Source organism: Strix uralensis, chromosome 2 (genome assembly GCF_047716275.1).
Source record: "Strix uralensis isolate ZFMK-TIS-50842 chromosome 2, bStrUra1, whole genome shotgun sequence".
In the NCBI taxonomy this organism is placed as follows: Eukaryota; Metazoa; Chordata; class Aves; order Strigiformes; family Strigidae; genus Strix; species Strix uralensis.
In genome coordinates this window covers 6,996,041-7,017,113 of record NC_133973.1, presented here as the reverse complement: position 1 = coordinate 7,017,113, position 21,073 = coordinate 6,996,041, and the positions used below count along the sequence as shown (strand labels likewise).

Below are 21,073 nucleotides of genomic sequence, written 5' to 3'. Positions count from 1 at the left end.
TCACCTCCAAATCCAGGACATGTTTGCCATCTCTTGTTAAGGAGGTAACTTTCACTCTTTGATATCAGCATCTTCCCTATGCATGGATGTCATGTCCCAGATGTCCTCCTACAGGAATCTGGGCCGGGTACAGTATACTTCAGTAGCAGAGAACCTATTCCAATCTAATGCAAACACCCCTTGTACTGTGCATCCTTTCTTTCTGCATGAACAGGACACTCCTGAGAGGTTCCATAAATCCATAAAGTACCTATCTTGTCTCTCAGTACCTCAGCATGCCTCTCTTGACACAGAGAACTAAAGGAATCTAAAGATTACAAAACTGCCACAAATTTAGGATGTAAATCTCCTGCTTCTTCCCATGAGAAAAACCTTTCATCTTACTTCCCTGCCCACACAAATGGGCACGCAGACATGCTATCTTCTTTAGAAATTTCACATATGTAGATTACAGCACAGCATGTATAAATTGCTTTTCTTTCACAGACCCTTTAGAAGCAGTCCCCTGATTTCCAGAAATCTGGGGATCACAAGTTGAAAGCCACTGACATAAGGACTCTGCACCTCATGGCAAAAGATGAGAAAAGCAGTGATTAAAGATAGAGAAAAGGAACAGTGGGACAGTCATGTAGCAGACTGGCAGTCATCAAGTTTGCTTTCAAATCAAGGTTTGCTTTGTTTCTGTGTATGGGCTCTTATTCAAACAGGAATTAGCTTGGGGCATCCCAGTTGTGTAAGTCAGCCCTCAGGTAAGACTTGATGGTTCAGTTCCTTCCTCTTGAGGCATGGAAGCCCACTAGAGTGATGATAACTGTGCCCAGTATTTGCATGCTTGTAACATATTTTGCCCCATTACACGTAAAGCTCCATTACACGTAAAGGCTAGATGATAAAATGCTTATGGGCTGGTTTGGCCTTCTTATACTTAGAACTGTAAGTTGATGTGCACCTATAAGCACCCTGAAGGTGCTCTATATGCACCATCACGAAGAGAGCTCCACTTTTGCAGCCCTTTGACATGAGACATTCTCAGCAGCTAACAGACATAGCCAGGGAAGCATTTTTCTTGCAGTACCATCCCATCATTGCCGTCCACCATACACATATTAAACCCCTCACCCTCTTTACTCCTATTTACTGGGAAGGCCTCATTAGGGAAAATAAGCTATGCTTAAAGGAGCTTTACTGGGGGAACAAAAGCATGTGGCTTTCCACAAACAGATTACCCAGACAGTAAACATCCAGCAGTGGAGAGGGAAATCTCCACAGTCTTTAGACAGCTGTACAGCTGTCATTAATGAAAAGGAGAGGAAATCTTTTCAAAGTGAAAATATGCCTAGATCTGCCCCTGTACATTAGAGAGGCAGGAGATCTAAGCATCGGTTTTTAATGAGGTAGAGCCTGAAAAGAATTCCATATATGTTAGGTGATGTAAGAAGCATTCTGTCACAGAACAGAAAGTGTTGCAACCATGCCTCACTGCATGAATTGAATTACTAGAAAAACAGCCAGAATCCAAATGTGCAAGGTACCTCATCATTTAAGATTGTTAAAACAAAACATGCATGCACTGTTGCACGTAATCTTGCATTGGCAATCAATAAGTGGACTAAAGTATCTGATGCTTAGGTTCTCATTCATATGCATTTGTATTTGCAGAGGCAGCATATTCATAAAGACTGAACTGAAAGGGCACCCTCATATTGCAAGTTCTTAGCATCCCTAATGTAAATTTTACTAAGCAAGAGATCAGGGTGCTCCACTTATCCATGCTGCAAGTATGATGTTTTTAAAGTGAGTAAAGAACCTATGATCTATCCAACACTGCTTTGCTGCAAACATTCCAGATATCCTGTACCCCAGCCCTCTGCATCCTTCAGAAACTGCCACCTTTGGTTTACTGGACTCAAAGTGAGATAATTCATCTTAAAAAAACAATGGAGAATGTGTGGACAAGAAAAAAATTCATGCTATTTAAACATGGACATTTTCCTTCTCCATTCTGACAAAGGATGAAGGATCTAGTATCTTGCATTGCCACTGAGGACTCATTAAAAAAGGCTGTCCTCTGTGGCTAGAAGCATAGGTGACTGTACTGCTTGCAACAGCTCTAAGTCTCCAGCATGGTCTTAAATCCCAAGGGATCCTCTGGTAGAACCCTACTAGGAATCAAAAGTATTGAAGCCATGACACCTGGCTTGAATGGAGGCTGCTCAGAGTGTCGTAGCATCCCTGCAAATAGGTGACAGTAGATCTGCCTCACGGTCACTTACCGAAAGAGTTGAATCTCTGCTAAAGCTCAGTATTAGTGTAGGGCAATCAAAGACCTAATTAGCAGTGACTACATCAGGGAATGGAAGGTGGAAATCAGGCAGAGCACAGCGCAGGGATACATTTCTCTTTCAGGCTGACCCTGTACACTGACCCCCAGTAGCCACCCAGAGTTCACCTTCAGCATCTGACCCAGACCTCCAGCCTTAACCCCGGTCTCAGAGGGAAGGCTGAACACTCTGTGCTGCTGCTACATCTCTGATAGATGTGCTGCGGTATGTCGCTGAAAGCCTGACAGTCGTGTTCCCTTGGGGCACCCAGGCTTCCAGCACCAGTGAGGTGAAAGGCAGCTGCCATTCGCCCCAGCACCAGCTGGAGAAGCCACAGCAATGTGCAGAGTGTCAGCGGTGAAAGCCTCGGGGGCGAAGAGGGAAAGAAACGACGTCACTGTAATGGAACCCTTCCCTGCCTGTCTGTCTGTCTGTCTGTCTGTCAGCAAGGACTTCTGAGTCAATAAATACCAGTCAGAATGCACAACTCCTGCTGACCTGCAGCCCCCAATTCATCTCTGGAGAAAATAAACATGGGCTGTGGGTGCTGAGCCGCTCTGCCTTCTTCAGAGCCTCCTTTGTATTTGTGTTTGCAGCGTTTCAGCCGGCAACCCTGGGCAACGTTCACTCGGTACTCCCAGGAACTTGGAGGAACTCCCTGGTTATTATGAGATTACCCCTTCACTGCAAAATAAACGGTTCTTTACAGATACCCTCTCAGGGGTGTTCCCTCACAGATGTCCAGGAGTCAGAAAGGGTCAGGACAGGAGGGATTTGACACTGTGTATAAATCCTCTCGGTACAAGCTGCAGCCCCCAGAACAATGCCACTCACTGTCCGAAGCATCCACGGGAACAGGAGCTGCCCCTGGAAAGCCTAAAGGAGGCTCTCTGTCTCACACCTCAGCCTGCAGCAGCACCTTACGTATCTGCAGGCAGCTCAAGAAAGGGAGCTCCGGATCACTTGTGTCTGAACAGAAACACCAGTTGCCATACCTCAGTCTTCCCTGTTCCTATGGGGAAGTGTTCTGGTTTGGGATTCTCCAGCTATCTTATTTCATATCTTAATAGACCCATTTGTCCTTGCTATCAATGTTCACAGTATAGTTGTTGAACTACTGATTTAATAACAAAAGGCCCAGCATCCCTCACGCTTCCTATTTGCTTGGGGATGAAGGGAGAGAAATGTCTTTGTTTCTCAATTTGCTAGCAGCAGTAGCAGACTGCCATTTCACATTTGGTCTGGCCATCAAAAGGGGTGAAGCATACTTCACCCGTGGGCCTCACAGGTATTTGATGACAAAAGAGGGATTCAAATGCTTTATGCATTGTGTTCCACTTTCTCCAAACTGGACACTGGTGGTGATAGATCCCTCCAGCCTTGTTCTCCAGGACCATGATGCTGCTTGCTACTAGACTCATTCCATTCCCAGTTTCCAGTTCCATATTTTCTGTACCCTGATCTTTCAGACTGTAAGCACACTAACGCAGGGATTGTTTCACACAATGCCTGGAAAACACCTGATACACTGAGACAGAGTTCCATTGGCAACTTATTCAAGCTGCTTTTTCTCCTTCTTCCCCCCACCTCCTCCAAGCACTCGGTTAAAAGAGAAGAAGATTTAAAGATACTTCAATCTGGCAGAGAAGGTGCAGGATTATTTGTTTGCTTCTTTGAATTTTAAAAAAGAGATTATTACTGCCAATTTTTGACAACCGAGAACAAAGGGGATTTTCTTCAGAAAAAAACAGATCATACAAATATTCTAAGTGGTTTCAGGTCACTTGTCTTCTGAGCTATTTGGGTTTATTCTGAAAGCCAAGGCTGCTTCACAATTTGCAGAATTTGCTTTCTGTTTTTTCACCTAGAGCACTGTTGTTTACAAGGCAGTCCTGCAAGCCTGAAAAACCATCCGAACATCACACCACAGTCCTGAGGCTGAGCTAATAGGAAGGTGAGACACGCTTCACCAAATGTTAGCCAGAAGAGTGGACCAACAGGACACAAGGGTGAAGAATTGATCCACAGGAGTGTGTACCATAAGGTGTCCAACAGAAACCTCTGAGAGCAAAGGGCAGAGCAGCAATCACGAGTGGCGTGAGCTGGTCCTGGGGGGCACAGCCTTCTCTGCTGCACGGTCAGAGCCCCTGCTTCCCACAGCTCTGCAGCCCATGCAGAACTCACTCACTCTAAATCACGGTCTAGAAATTGTAGCTTATATTTTAAAAAGCTTCTGACAATTGCAGTTATGGAAATCATTGTGGGAACGTAAACCAGGGATAAACTACTGCAGCAATACAGAGCTGCCTCAGAGCTGGAAACAATGGTTCTCACATCACCTTCTCAAAGCATTTCAGTCACAGCCTCATTAACTCATTTATTCTGCAGCAATGGCATGTGGCACTTTCCCACAACGCATAAATACAGTATTTTACCAAGATCTGTAGTCAGGTACCCAACATCAGTTTCCGGCCAGCTTGCAAGCCAAATGCATGCAAAGCCAGGGAATAGGCTCTTCACAGCAAGGGAGGCAGTCCTGGCACATGGCAGCAGCAAGGCTGAGGCCTGTGATCTGGTAAGCTGCTGAAGCCATCTACAAGATAACTCCTTCCCAGGCACATCCCAGAAAAAAAGTCCTGGACTATGCTTCTTGAAGCAATACTTCACTAAACAAGGCCCTGACAATGGAGATAGATTGGCTGGAGACATTGTGAGGCCAAGAAAAGATAAAAGCTTTCTTAAAAGAATGGTTGAAAATACTCATTGCCATATTGTGGTGATGACTATTTTCAGCAGATATGGGCCACAGCTGCACATGTTTGTGTGAAGAAAGGAAGGAATGAAAGGATTTTTTTAATATTACTGTTCGGTCCCATCTCGTTACAGAATACAGAGAAGCTGGCTTTGCAAAGGATCAGTTCTTTGGAATCCTTGTGGCTTGGAGCCAGAGCAAAGGTAAATAGTTGTTAATTAATTTAATTTAAGCCATTAATGAGCTACAGAATCTAACTCACTTTCCAGCAGCGTAGGTCCTGGCCTATATGCTGTACCAGGTCTATGTACTGTATAAATATTATGTTAAGAAACTATTAATGTTGCAAAGCCAAACATTTGGATGTTAAGGATTATCAGCAATAAACCTGACCTTATTTCAGCCCTATCTATGACTTACCTTACCATCTTTAATTGCACGACCACATAACAATTTTCCACTGGATCTCTGTTGAAGATTCTGTATATTCAAGGTCTTCTTTTATATTCATTGTTCAATAGGTGGTTCATGTCTTTCATCCAAACTGTACTCTGAAGCCTGGATCATTCATTTCCGAGGTTTTTTTTTTTTTTTCTGTTATATTTAATTTTTGCATTTCCAATGTGTGGAAATTCCTGTTCTGTTTCTGGAGACAAGCATCTGAGGTCCATGCCTCTCACCCATCATGTTTCCAGCCCCCCCTCCCCCGCCTTTCTCAGAACACGAGGACATTGAGCACAGCAACTCTTTGTCCCAATGTCTTCAGTCCCAGTACTTCGGCCCCAGCTCCCTACCTTCTGTAGTCTTGTCAGAAAGGTTCCTCCTCCTCTCCAATGCTCTGTCAGACAAACACTGAAACCACAGTAGAAGCAGCAACACTGTTCATCTCCTGTGCCCTGAGACAGCACGTCCTCACCACGTATCCCACTGCTCCGGTAGGAGAGAAGGTTGCCATCCACCCCTGGGTTTGAGAACAGGGAGAAATCCTTCAAAGAACATGCATTTCTAATGTCTTTGTGTGGAGCGGGACTTTCTGAGGCTCATAACTTGAGTAAATGTGGGAAAATTTTCAAGGAAATAGGCAAGTATACATGCCTGACATCAGAAGGATCCTCCGCCCCAACTGCTGATCAAAAGACAAGTCTTTCATCCAAATCAGGTAGAGATTATTATTTCTTACTGGTATCCCTTTCAGGCTTTTTTTTAGCATATACGTGAGAATAAAGTCTCCCTAATTTTTTTTCTGAAAACTCAATTAATTATTTTTCCTCCCTTTTTCAAAGAAAGGGGAAAAGAAGGATGCAAGGTACAGAGATTAATCCCTGACATGGGAAAATTCACCATAGTTATTTCAAATGCAGAAAAGTTCATTCACAACTGAAAACAAGGCATTATAATGATATGGCATAAATTTTCAACATACTTAATCATAAGTGTTTCCTTATATGTTGGCTATAACAATGAGTTTCCAGGACTATTTCTGTTAAATGGAAAACAAAACTCTGCTTTGCTCTCATATTGATTAAAAGGTGTGCTAAGATCTTGCAAATATTTAGTCAAAAACTTGTTAATAATCCTTCCTAAGTTGTACTGAAAATGTTTGACTCAGTCTGAGCAACCTCTTCAACTGCATTCCCAAAGCCAACCCACAGCCATCGTAATGCAGAGTTTTACCTTCCTGTCCCAATATACATGGCATGGATAAAACCAGAGCAGTACAGCCGGGTGCTCAATACAAATTAACCAGGGGATCATTAAAGACTCCAGGCTATCAGTTTGGGGACTTGCCTTCCTCTCCTTCTCCTGCCAGCAGCCCAAGAACCTTCCCAAGCCCCATGGCCACTCTCCTTCAACCCCTTGCCCCCCACCACTATAGCACACCTCAGGTGGGTGGTTGCTATGTAGGTCATGTGAAAAATAGGTTGGAGAACAATGGGAAACCATCGTTTCTCATGCTAAAGAGATGAGTGACCAGAAATGGATGAGCAAAATGCTTATGTATCTGACTCCTGTGACACTATGGTCAGGGTGAGCTCCGGCTCAGTTTTTTATCAGTCTTAGCATCAGGGTTGAGAACTCATTAGAAAATTGAATTGCCTCTCCCTAGAAAAGCCAGAGGGGAAGGTGATTCTTTTTTTGGCCTGGGTGAGGTGCTTTGAAAGAGGATCCCAAGGCACATTAGTAGGGGAGCCTGCAGTCCTGCTGCTTTGGTGGTACCTGTTTTGTGGACAAACAAATGACTTCAGCTTCCAATGGTGTCAATCTGGAACCCCTCATCACTACCAAATTAATAAAAATGTCTTTAAAAAGTGAATAAAAAACATGTAAAAAGCGCTAAGTAGCCAGCAGTCTGACGCTTGAAGCCCAAGATTGCATGGTAGAGAGGGAGCAGGGGGTCTCTTTCTCACCTAGGTAATGATTATACGAGCCCCATAAGGACATAGTTAAATCAAGTATTAAGAAGACTGCACTTAAGAGGGGGAAAATATGTCAATCACACTTTGCCTTTGACAAAAGGAAATTCCTTGAAACTGAGAATGGGGAGAGAGCGGGAGGGAGAGTGTCTCGTCATGTGGGTGGCCAGGAAACTGGAGGCCAGAAAAGTACGAGAGAGAGAAAGAGTAAGAGACAGGGGGGAAAAAAAACCCACCAGACTGAATTCTAATCCAAATGCTGTGAGGCGTTCACACCAGGCCTTGTGAGAATATTAACAAGGTTACAGGAGAGGGGCCTTTAGCCTCAGGAATTATTAGTGAATATGGAATTATATTTGCGCAAACACAACCAGATGCAAGCAGCTAAATGCTCTACAGATGTGAAAGGAGACGGAGTGTGTTCCAAATGGGCAGCAGCTTCATGTGTTTTAACCCTCCATCGTGGTGCCTGGTTGCCTGTCTGAGAGGGCTGCTTTTCTGAAGTGGCAATGGGACGGTAGGGACAGGGTCTTCTTTTTTATCAGAAATCTGAACATGGGTACACTTTAGGGACTATTCTTCCCCAGAGCCACTAGCATCTCCCAGCTGACCAACTGTCGTGCTGAATAATACATCCTGACTACATTCTTTTATCTCTCTGTGCCTTAGATTAATTTCTTGCAAGTTTTCATTTTTCTTCGATTTTGCCATGTCTTTTTCTAAAATGTCCCTCTGCCCTCCTTCCCTGTTTTTCCTCATTGTTTGCTTTCTCTGGTTGCATTGTCTATCTCCACTGTGGCCTGAGCAGCTAGCCCATGTGCATGACATCGCAGGCTGTTTCCATTAGAATGAGAAATTGATTACAAGAGCCAGGTATTTCTTTGAAGTAATCCTGTTTTACTACAAACAAAGTCCCACTTCTTGAAATACAGTAAAATTGAACAAGAATACATTGCTTTGCTCATGATCCCAGATCTGCTTGCGGTCAGAGCTCGGCTCAAAAAGCTCCTTCCCTTGGCTTTCTTTCAAGGCCATTGTGTATTCATTTCATTTCTCGTACCATGATTTTTTGGGTTTGCTCGCTGCCTGTTTCCTCCTGCTTTCCACTGTTTCATTTGCTCTAATTGATCCTCTGGCCCTGCATTCAATGTTTACTTTGGGCAGTAGGCTCCATTGTTTAAGTTATTACTAAACACTGGGTGTTCCCTCTTTTAGTCAGTGTGGAAGGCAGCAATTACACCTAGTACCCTGAGTGGGATGTATGGATGATTCGAAACCAAAAAGCTGCCTCTCAGCTCCCAAACTCACATTATTAGGTGTGTAATACCAGTAACTCAGTGTCTCTCTTGAGAATGCAGCTTCATCATTCTAGATGAATTGCTACTTCCAAAGTAATTACAGTCCCTACTCTGAGGAGGAGAGAGCACATACGGAACCTTTAAAGATCAACTTTATCAATTTAAGTACAAAGCCACTGAAATGGCCGTAGACATAATTATAAAGGTTTCTAGTGTCACTCTGTGGCAGAGTTAAGACTTATGCTCAAGAGGAAATTTTCTGCTGTGAAGAATAATGGCAGCAAATGACTGTTCTGCCTATAGAATTGTAAAAGTACGGAGATCTGGAGGCTTATGTATATGGAATTTTAACAGATTACAGTTTGACTTGGGTGAGTATGCTAATTGTGATTTTAATTATCTGAATGGTATGAATTTCTCTTAAGTAAGATCTTGCCCATTTATTTCCTTGAATGATAATGCTTGTTTTTGAAAACAATCACAACATTCCTACAGTATGGCTTGTGCAAAATTATGGATGAGGTATGCCCTCAAATTTCATCATCTTTTAAAATATTTTCTATCATTGAATGTGTGTTTTAGAGACAATTAAAGATTCTAGAGTCAGGGCAGAATTTTCAAACTCAGTATGCTTTATTGATTACTCTTTACTCTCTATGAAAAATACAGTGTACTCTCCTTAACAGTATAATATGTATGGTTTGATTACAAAACAAATTTTCTGGTAATTTCAAAGATGTATTTGAATATATTAATTTTCTTAGAGATTAGAAGTCAGGCATTTAAAAAAAAAAAAGTACCACCCATTATTAGACCTCTCTTTGTCTCCTATCTTGGTAAAAGAATACAGACTCCAGTGACCCAAGAGTATATGAGGCAGGAGGCTACCCAGTGAAAAGGGAGGGTGGAAAAATATCACATCTTCATAGATGAAACACTTATTATTCTGTGACAAAAATTGTTTCTTATTAAAACTGCCAAATAAGAATTTTGTTCTCATAGTATTTAAGGGGGATTCAAGGCATCAATGGGAGAGAGCAGCAAAAACGACTTCAACCTCCCCTACAAAACTGGCTAAAAGCTCTGCTAGCTCCCACATAAGTGGAACTCACTGTAACCTTGCACGAAGACTTTATCTCACTTGCTTCTTGTAATTAAGTTGGTTTTGTTTGGGTATTTTTCCTGTCGTGTGTAATCTTGTTTTCCCCTCAGGCAGGGTCCAGAGGCTGCTCCATGGACCACCATCTCCCCTCAACATGGCTGCTGCTCCCCAGTGCTCTGGATGGGCCGAGAGCGGTGGCAGGCCTCAGCTGGTGGCCACGTTGAGAAGGCTTTCCCCATTGTTCCCAACGGGGTCTGTGTTTTATGATGCCTCACAGTATAGGCAGCCACCATCCCTCGAGGGCAACGGCAGTTTCTGTTTCATGGAGAACAATGGATGATGGTGGCCAGTCCAAAAGGGAACAATTCTGCATGGGGGAAAACCAACAACAACAACAACAAAACAACTTTTAGTTACAAAAAATAACAGCAAGTATGGCCATTCATATGAAGCATCTGGGAGGAAAGCACCTATTGTGCCAGATCCTCTTTACAGGCAAGCTGAGAGGGAGGTGGGAGGCATCACGCTCGTTTTCTGCACTGAAGGGGAAGCCAGGAGCACCCTCCCTGGAGGAGTGATGGAGAGGAAAGCAGATGTATGTAGACAGCTGGCTCCAGGCTTGTAAGTAATGTGGACAAAATCAAATTTCGCTGCCCAAAGGAGAAAGGACAGGATCACTTCTCCCACAAGATGGAGGAAAGGTGAGAAGCTGAGACAGAGGGCTCAGGGAAAAGCTGTGAAGAGCTGATCAGCCGCTGCCACCATCACCAAGAGGCCAGAAGAGCTGGAGACACGGACCGATGCTGCTTGGCGGTGCCACCCTACTGCCCAGTCAGAGCTGCTGGCCATGGAATCCTCTTGCTCCCTCTGCAGTGGTTGACTTGGCTCCCTGAGTCTGAGGCACAAGAAAAGCAGGTAGCAGAGCAGGGAGGTTTCGCTGTCACCCCCAACCATGCTCTAGGCAGCTGGTCACTCTGACTGAATGAAGGGCCGGTTTGGCATACAAGGGGAGAAGGATTGTGTGAGCCTGGAAAATTTCATAAATTCACAAGGCAAAGCCAGGCTAAGGGAATGCAAATGAGGGGGTCGTGTATGAAGAATAACTAATGGTGGGAGGTGACAAATCAGCAGGAATTTGGAGTGCAGAAAGCAAAGGGTGTTAGAGTCTATTTCAGCAGCTTTTCATTGCTCTGGTGAAACAAAGCAGCTGCAAACCCAAAGTATCCCATAAACCATAGGTGTTCTGCATTCCCCAGACTGGAACACAATAGTCAGAGAATAGCCATGAATGTGCGTATAAATGGCAAAACAAAAAAATTAACACTGAAAATCTTTATCTGGGAGTGTTATTTAATATTACATTAACACACGTGGATGATTTTTCTAAAGATAATTATAACAACTCTGCATTTTACGTATTTCAATCTTTCTGATATTCAGAAATACACTTGGCTCTGCCATATCTACATTTTTGTAAAGTGTTTATTTTGGTACTTTGTGACAGTCTTATTTTTTAAATTAATGTAACATAATTAGTGAAATGTATATTGAACTGTACATTAAAAGGATGTTAAATCATTACCAGTTCAACAGGTGTTAAGCCCCTGATCTCATTTTAGCAATTAGTATTTTTATTAACCACATAGAGTATGAAAGCACTTCTAGTAAAGTTTGCAGATGATGTACAGCTTGGTGGAATGATAAACAGTGTTGAGAAAGAGTTATCCACAGCTGGGTTGATTTGGTATGAAGGGGAACTCATTCAAGCAGTGTGTCTGAACACACATAAATGGGGAAGGTCACACACCTGGAAACAAAAAGACAACGTCACTCTTACAAGTTGGGGGACTGTGGAAACCACTGACACTAAAATTGGTAGACAGAAATCAGACAGAAAGAATGTGAGCTCTCAGTGCAGTACAGCAGCTAACACTATTCTCAGAAATATGTTATTTATTGTTCTATCAATCTGTGCATCATCTGCAAACTTTCTTAGTAACACTTCAATTTTTTTTTTAGCAGATGGTTGAGTAGAAGCAGACAAATGATAATGAGAATAGCAATAGTATTGTGGCACATTTTGGTGCTTATCCTGAATGGAAGAGCTTGAAAAACCGAAAAGATTAAGGAGCCACAACTATAATTTAAAATACATAAAGCCTACTTTATGACAGTTTTGAAAAAAAATCAGTCCATGCCATTTCTTTAAGTAAAAAACCCCACCATATTCTTTGATTATAAGGGGAGCAGATTTCTGAAAATAAAACGTGTTTTAGCTTAAAAGGCAATGAGGTTATACAACCTAAAATTGGGAAATTAGATTGGACTAATTTAGATTGGAAATAGGGCATATTTTTTAGGAACTGGACCAGTTTATAAAAATAAATTGTAGGTTTTAAATCAATGACTTTTCAAAAGTGTCTGGTGTTTAATGACCCCTGATTTAAATGTGAATTTGGCAAGCAGATTTCTCTGTACCCTACTCTCACATCTTTAAGATCCTTATTCCAACAAGCAAGTTGAGGGATTCATTTCATTATGTAGAGCTTCTTCTGAGAACCTTGGGCAGATATGTAAGTCACAGGCAAATGTTCACACTCTAATATATCCTCTAGAGAAAGTGAGAGAGATGTCATGCTAATTGCCATTGTAAAAAGGCAGCTGTGAGGTTCTCTTACTAAACTGAACAACCAGATTACAAAACAAAGGTTCAGACTCTGTGAATTCCTGCCTACTCCCAAATTTTCTAAATCTGTTTGCTTATGAGATTTTCCCTAACAGACAATTTCTTAATTTTGCCAACCTTGTTTAAACTTTTAAGCTTTCTTCACTTTTCTATTAATTCTAGTAATAATATTTGCAGTCTTAAAAGTCTTTACTATGTTCGCAGGTATGGAAATACCACCATCAGTTGGGTAGACCTGAAGGAAGTTTGGCAGATAGGGGAAATGATTAGGAGAGAGAAGGCCATCCTCACTAATAATGTTGCCCAAAGTAAAACAATAGTCCATGGACTATTACTTGAACACATGCTTCCACTTCACAAAGGAAGAATTGCTGTTGCATACCAGCAAAAGCCTCCTCAGTGCCCAAGAAGATTACGACTGAACAACCAGTCCAGATGATGATTTTATCAAACTGTTTCCCAGATTTGTTCCAGTTTTGCATACAACTTAACAGATGGGTACAATGGGGTTAGGGAGTACATGAATCTACTGTAATATATTTTGTGTGGTATTTGCATTAATACATATTAGTATATTGAAGTTTTAAAAGGAGGGCATTTATGTAGGAGATAGGAAGGTCTCAGGGCAGCATCTAAACCAATAAATTTCCTTCTTTGCAGGGCTAAATTCCTGTAAGAATACCAGAAAGTATGAGAAAGTACTGTATATTTGGCCTCCAGTGCTTCTTACAACATCTTTTCTCTCCTTTTCCAGTCTTGTGTTCTTTAAAAGCAGACAGATATGGATGATACATCAGCACTAATTTTTTTCTTTGTGAAGTCTGTTGACATAAGACATTTTTTTCTGTCTGTGGATTTCATTTAACTTACAGAGGGTAAGTATGTCCATTCACCATTCCTACTGACAGTCCCTAAGAACACTTATCTGGACAGTAGTATTTGCATATAAAACTGAATTTTAGATACAAAAGACAGGAGTTATAAAAAACATTGCTTACATTACACCCAAAAATATATTAAGCATTTTACAGATACAAAATAAGATAGCTCTCTCCTGGGAACAATGATCGAAGGTCTCCTCAGACACCCAAGCTGGATTAACCGCCGGAAATAATAGCAAAATTGGGTTTTCTATTTACTGTAGTAAAGCAACCTTGTCTATAAACTCCTTATTGCTGCAAACCAAAGGTGTGTGTCTGGGGAGGGCAAGCTTTTCCCCTTGATGTTCCAGGACATGGAAATACAATCCTTTTTCAGACACAGATGTTTGCAATAGAAAACTTTCACTCCACTCTCTTCTGTTTTTAATCTGCTCATGACAGGAAACACAGATTCAAAATGAATGTAAAGAACACAGTCACCATAACTGATGATAATACAAAAGAACATGTAGGAAAGATTTCTTTTTCCCAACATATTATAGGGAGAAAAGGTTTACAGATTTCAGAAGATTCTAGGTGTTTTTATTTCTCAGTGGCTACCAGTAGAGTGTTTTTCCATGAACTTCACAGGATATAGCTCTCTGCAATGCTGCGATACTATCAACAGTTTCAGCATACAAAAGATAATACAACACTTCTTCATGCTCTCTGCCAGATCTTCAGCACTTTCAAACAACTACCCTGCCAAAGCTTCACTGAACAGACAGATGTATAAAAATGGTCTAAGATTTTTCCATAGCATGTGTAAAATGTAAAATGAAACAGGTAAAAGTAATTGATTCACCCTCTTCAGCCAGCCTTGCTGCTAACCTCTAGGCTCTCAAGAATTTCAAAGATGTGCTTTTAAACTACGCCAACCTACACATCTGAACTGAAGTTCTTTATGTATGACAATGTGAAGGGTTTGACTGGACTCTTTCCTCGGCTTTTTGGTTGCCTGTTCCAACTTCTCCTCTTACTCTGTTCTTCAGATCCCACCCTACCTGGTCTCCTTTCTCTGCCTTCTCTAGTTTGCCTAAATCCCCTTTCCTTGCTCTTTCATTCAGGTAGTACCTTGCTAACAACATCCTTCATTTAAAAAACAACAGGAGTCACAATATTTACATGGTGATTTCTGCAAATTCATTTATCTCACCGGGTGTCATACACTCTTTGATCTGTGTCCATTTTGTCTGCTTAGACTATGAGCTATTTGGAGCAGCAGCTGTCACCTGGTGCATGCTTGAGTAACGCATAGCACAAAGGGATCCTATTTTAGACAGTACTACTGTAGCAAACAATAAAACCAATTGTAATTATAATTACCCCTCCCCCAAGCTGCATTAAAAAGCATGATCAAAGACTCAGTAATACAGAAATGACAGCATCAACTCTGTGATGTGATTTTAATTCATTTCCCTCTCTTCTTCTGTATAAATATTATGATACTGTCTCTAGCTATATGATAGCATACTATTTTTTCTGCAAGGGTCTTGCTTCATTGATTATTGTTAATTTTTAAAACTATTTTTATTCAAAATGGTGTCCTAAAACTTTCTTACCATAGGATTTTCTGTCATAATCCCTCAATTTGAGTAGAGAATTACTAATTTCCTTCTTATTCATTATTCTTTGTTAACTTTCATCAGAGAATGTGAATGTTTCAAAAGTATTAGTGAAATTATTTTGACAATGCTGACTTGAATAGCTGTTACTTTATTTTAAAGATGGGAGCTAAAGCACAAATAGATTAAGCATAAAGCATAAATCTTACATGTTAAATTAATAGATATAGGTTCTAGTATTTTAGGCTGTTTCATGTTTTTAGCATATGGTATATTAGAAGCACAGCAGCAAAAAATCAGCTTTTAGCTAGGAGTGCACAGAATTTCTGCTAATTTTTCAGGTGAGAAACACAAAATATTTTAGTACACATGATTTTTGACAGTGGCAAGGAATAAAGCCAGGTTTTCAAAATTTATTCAGCTTCTCTAACCATTCTTCCTTCTTACAATCTTCTGCCAACAACCAAACACCTTCTAATTTCTACATTAAATTAGACAAGGAGGCTGTGTATAAAACCTCTACACATCCCTAATTCCCAGGACCCCATTCACATTGCAGATCAACCAAGGCTGGGTCCAGTGTAAAGCACTGCCTCCTCGAGGCTTCATGAAAATAAAAGTTTTATGGGCTGCAGCCCAGCTACAGAGGTCTTTCTACCTGGAAAAAGAATTGCAGACTTTCTGTTCTGCTCCTAGCACTATCCTGTATTTTGAGCATATGCCTAAATCTTCTCTTAAATTATCTTACAGCTATTTTCTGTAGTTTTCTCACTGATTTGTCAGTATCTCCTTCTGAGCATGGAAACCCAAAGTGGACTTAGTATTTACTGACTGGTACCCCAGTACTAAAAAATCACTTAATTGATCATTTCAGCAACAGGACTGCACTAGTAGAGTTGCTTGTCCAACACAAACTCCAGATCTTTTGCAGAATCACTGTGTCCCAGGAGACACACAGTCATCTGAAAGATACAGTCTAGAACTCTTGATTTCTAAGTCAACAGTCCGTTTGGCAGTATTAAAAACAGAGAATTGCACTAGTGATATTTTGACTGAGTTCTGGTTCATGTTCACCCATTACCAGTATTTTCCTAATTTGGGCTCAGCAGCAGATTTTGCACATCTAAACAGTCTTGAATGGATTCACACTGTGCATTGGGGTAATATGGGTAAGGGAAAAGTGTCTAGGAATCATACATGAGGAAGGTTAGAAGGGTTTCAGCAGCAGCGGGAGATTTCAGAGGACAATAAACATGAGAAGTGAATCTTCCTCCTCCTCCTGTAACTTGGCCATCTCTTAGGATGCGAGCCATCTCATCTTCTCTGGGATTCTCAGGCCAACCTCTTTCTCTTCTCACCTGTCTTGCACATTCAAACCACTCTCACTCTGCCTGCACCAAGAATATCCCATGCTTCTGCCCCTGCTAGATTTCTGTCGTAGTAGTGTGCTCGTCTTGTGTTAAATAGCTATTGTAAATATTTTTTCTTTTTGTTCAGCTTGAGTTTGGGTTTAATAAAGACTTCACAGTAATAACTCCAGAAAAAAACCCACTTTAATTCAAGCTTTTACTTCTGTTTCAATTTGATTTTAAAACATGCTTTGTTTTAATACACTCCTATTATCAGAATGGTCTGAGTGGTCACCATGTTTTTAGCATTATTTACAAGTCTGTCAATATTTGTGTCAAGGGCACATTTCAACATAAATTATTCAATATCTATTTCCAGATTACTGCTAACAGTGATGAGTAGGGCAAAGCAAGGGGCAACACAGAACTCTACTAAAAGTCTCCCAATTCAGATTTAATAAGTACTTTTGGAGAGCTGTCAGCTAATCAGCCCTCAGCCATTTAATGTGTGCTATTCTGGTACATTTAATTAGAATGCTCTGTGGTACTAAGTCAAAGGTATTACAAAAGTCTAAAAAGTATCACCTCTTACTGTTCCATTTATTAACTCAAATTCTAATAATCTTGAAACTTAACACTAATATTTTTAAAGTAGTATTAACAGTACCTTAAGCCTTTAGTCTTTTATCACTGAATCCCACAAGCTTTTTTTCTTCATCAGTTTGCCTCAAATCAATGTTTTATTGATTTATAATAACATTATATTTATATTTAGTAGATGATGATGGCTTTCTCCTTGGTAACTACATACTAGAAAAGAGTTTGGTTTTAAATTCTTTACAACTGAAAAATTGTCTTAACATTTCCTTATCACATTATCTCAATTTTCTTTACAACTTTTTGAAGCTAAGTTTATATTCCATTTGCCTCTTCAACATTCCCCTCTTCACCACATTAGTTTAAGACAGCTCTATCTGCTCCAATTAGTCTCCAATGGAGAACAGTTCTAGTTGTGAAACAAAGGCTGAGGCACCTGCACACCAGCAGGGTTGTCACCTGATGCTCCACTGAAAGCATGTCTTCAGTCTCACATTAGTGAGCCATTTTTTGGCCTTAGGGCTGGAAAACCTCAAAAAATATCACCTGGACTCTTCCATTTTTCAGCTTCTTCCTTGATGTCTCCTACAGTTCAACCAGCTTCACGTGATTTTTGCTTAGTTATGTTCTCAAAAATGGCTGACACATTTTTGCTGAAATAAAACACTGAATAAAAATGTCAGACAAAGATGAACATTGCACATAGAAGTTTCCAGCTCAAATTATAAACAGTATCTATCGTGATGATGCAAAAGGTGAAAAAATTATATGTACAGTTCCTGGGTTCGAGTTAAAGTTCTTATTGACTGTGCAAAGTATATTTTTTACAATTTGTATTATAGTAGAGTCTGGGGAACTAAATGAAAATTAGGCTATAATGTACTAAGCACTGTACATACACAGTTTTAAAATTTAAAAATTGTTATTAACCAATGCACCAAAGTGAAAATAAATAAACCATTATGTAAAAGTAGTTTAAGCTATTAAAATTACTTCAGGATATTACAGTTAGGAACATCCTATGGTAATATCCTCAGTGGTAAGGTTTGGACTAATCTTGCTTAGTTGGCTACTGGAAATAATCAACTGTATGACGTGTAGCGCCACTGATAACAGACCTACACGCACCTTCTTTCCTGACTGCTGGTTTGTTTCCCCAGGTCCTGCAGTAGCAATCCCCACAGACACCGCCTCAGATGTTTCCAGCCCTACAGATGGCCTGCAGTTCACAGCACCTGAACATGGGTAACAAGCATTTTGTGGCTTCCCAGCATAGGAATTGAACTGGGTAATTAACTGGGGAGAAACCTGGCACCCTTCCCAAAAGAGCCAGCACACGGGGTTGATGTACAACGTCTTCAGGAGCACGTTAAACTGCATTTATAACTTCAGTGTTACTTACTTGTTTTGGTTATCTGGTGTATTGGAAGCAACATGGGCACAAAGACTGGATTTGGGGACAAGCAGTGTCAGGGGTGAAAGAGGAAGAGAGCTGCTTCAGCCTTGGCACTGGGGACAAAGCAGGGCAGAGAGAAGCTTTTTAGGGTTTTCTGTGCGGATTGACTTTAGTTTGGTGAGCAGATGCGAGGGAGGCATCTTCAAGCCGGGGCCAGACCGCGGATCTCTTGGTGGAGACGCTGTGCGGACACGGCCAGGCGGCCTGAGGGGAGCCGGGGAGACCTCAGAAGTTATAGAGGGGCTGGGGGGACACACTGCCGAGAAGAGCAGTTTCAAGAGCAACCTGCGCATAAGGCAGAACTGTGACAAAAGAGGGGCGATGAGCTGGCGTTTGCACCACAGGCAAGACTCAGCTGGGAGGCCCCGACCGCCACAGCGGCTCCCACCACCCTCCGCGACGCTCCCCTGACACGTGACCGCTCCCCTGACACGTGACCGTCCCACTGACACGTGACCGCTCCTCTCCCCTCGGCCGCGCCCTCGAGCTGCCACTCCGGGACGGCGCATGCGCATTCCGCAGGCCGGGGGACGCCGCATGCGCACATACTTCCGGGCTTCTGCCCTCTTTCCCTTCCCCCCCGCACCTCCCCCATCCCTTCTCGCCTTTGCCATGGCGACACCGAGTGGCCTGATCCGGGCCCTGCACCGCGGGACCCTTGCCCAGGTAACCGGCCTGGGACGCTTCCCCCGGCCCGCCTGGACGCCGGGTCCCTCCCGGTCTCTTCGGTTGGGCCGGCCCAGCCGCCAGCCCGCCCCGGCCCGGTCCGCGCATGCGCAGTGGGGCGGCTGAGGGGCGCAGGGCGGGACCGGGCGCCGTGAGCTCCTGCCGCCCGTCGGGCCGCCGTTCTCTCGGCCCCGTCCTGCCCGCTGCCCCGCTGGCTGCTCCCTGCCGCCCCTCTGTCGTAGCGGCTTTTCCTCCGCGGGGCACACGGGGTTTAGGGGCGCGGGAGGGAGGCCTGAGCCAGCAAGTGAGGTGTGGGGGCGCAGCGGCTGCTCCCGCCGCGCCTGGGGGGTGGCCTGGTGGTCCTTCAAGCGCTGAGGTACCACTGGACCTTATTCACCGTTGATCTTTACTTTTTCCCTAGAGCATTATCTTGCGATTTTAAACGTACCTACCGGATACAAGCTCCAGTCTTCTCTAGCAGGGGAAAAAAAAAAAAAACGCATGAGTGTCTGAACGTTAATTAGAGGATGTATGTCAGCCCTCAGCCTCGGTACTTATACAGCTCGGGTGGGGTGTAGTAGTGGTTAAATTTGCTTCATGCGTTTGGGATTTCCATTGTAACTGTAAGGAACAGGAACTTGCCTTCCCCGTCGCCCCTTCCCCCCCATTCTATTAACAAAATTGAAATAAGGGAGCAATTGATTGCACTGATCGTATCTGGCGATCAGCCAAGTCAGGTAGGAATATATTAAGTGAGCGTGTGTTTCTAGGCAACTTTCTCCATAAAGTTTTCTGTCTGTAAATGATCTGCCTTACCAATCTAAATTTTTATGTAGTTTGTAGTCTTGTTTTTAAAATGAGTGGAAGAATTACTTATTAAAACAATCTGATTACAACAATACTAATGTTGCATCATTTTAGTGAACATTCGTTTCCCTTAGCTGGACAATTGGTTTTTTTCATGAAAATCATGCTAACGTTCATGTATCATCCAAATCCTGAATGGTACGCTATGTTTCTATAATGGCACACTTTATCCAGAATGGGTGTCAGGGTAGGTGTGTCTCATGTTGTTTGTGAGGCAAAATAGGGTAGGTAGATCGGAGATGGCTTTCAGTTTCTGGGTGTTATCCATGCGATCTGGGACCTCGCAGCAACTGAATTCTGTTACCCCCAAACACAGGGTCGTTGTTCTGAGAATTTCAAGCTAAAACATACGCTAATACACAAAATGTTGGTGTATGTAGTGGTGAGTCTGGGTAAACTACAAGTTGCAGGAATGTTTGAGTTATTTCAGAGCTAGGATTTTTAAGGTTAGACTGAGGAAATTCAGGCATATCTCAGTTACTTACCAAGACAGCTAATAGCGTGCAAATGACCTTGATTCTGCCCTTTCCATTGAGGAGGTAGGGTGAGAGGGAAAGAGGGAGAACCAGTTTTCCCATATGAAACTTTCATAACCGATATTTTACTTAGTAACTATATGCTTATGTGTTACTATGAGGCAGAGGTAAGGTTTCCACCTATATTTTTTGTTTCTGTATTCATTTGTGCATGACTACTTTGAATTTTAACCATATAGAAGACTTAAGGAGTCTTGACATGACATACTTAATAAGCTTGTTGGATGTTTCCATTCCTTTAGGTGTTTTGCTTTCATTTCACTTCTGTGTACCTAAATCTTCCTAGGTTTTTAACACTTAAAATTTGAACAGTAACACTGTCCCTGTAATACATTTGCCAAAGCAAACAACATGCAAATCTTGCACTCAAACCACTCTTTATTTTTAGAATAAGAACTGCAAAGTTCCTTCAAAAATATTGAAAGAGTTTGTATATGCTTATCTTTCCAGCTACTCACGGTGGCTCTTTGGGATCTGTTCAGTGTCCTGGCAGGTACCCTCCCCTGCCTTCATTCCTCTAGCAAAGGATTCTGGTTTATCTTGC

At 42.1% G+C, this 21,073-nt stretch overlaps 1 protein-coding gene and 1 long non-coding RNA gene across 4 annotated transcripts in view; one reads left to right on the top strand and one right to left on the bottom strand.

The window, feature by feature from the left end:
• Positions 1 to 9,395: 9,395 nt before the first annotated feature.
• LOC141936732 (uncharacterized) lies at positions 9,396 to 19,178 on the bottom strand. The gene is made up of 2 exons (XR_012626785.1): positions 19,066 to 19,178; positions 9,396 to 10,254 (listed from the first exon to the last, which is right to left on the bottom strand). It is a non-coding gene; the product is annotated as an uncharacterized LOC141936732 (long non-coding RNA).
• Positions 19,010 to 21,073, top strand: part of WARS2 (tryptophanyl tRNA synthetase 2, mitochondrial) — a 51,318-nt gene continuing 49,254 nt past the window's right edge. For 2 of the 3 annotated variants that reach the window (XM_074853950.1, XM_074853932.1), the window contains exon 1: positions 19,010 to 19,126. Coding sequence is in view for 1 of the 3 variants with exons in the window: in XM_074853942.1 (XP_074710043.1) it covers positions 19,073 to 19,126 (54 nt within the window). In the remaining 2 variants the exon portion in view is untranslated. The remainder of the gene's footprint in view (positions 19,127 to 21,073) is intronic. The other variant, XM_074853942.1, reaches the window with a different exon arrangement.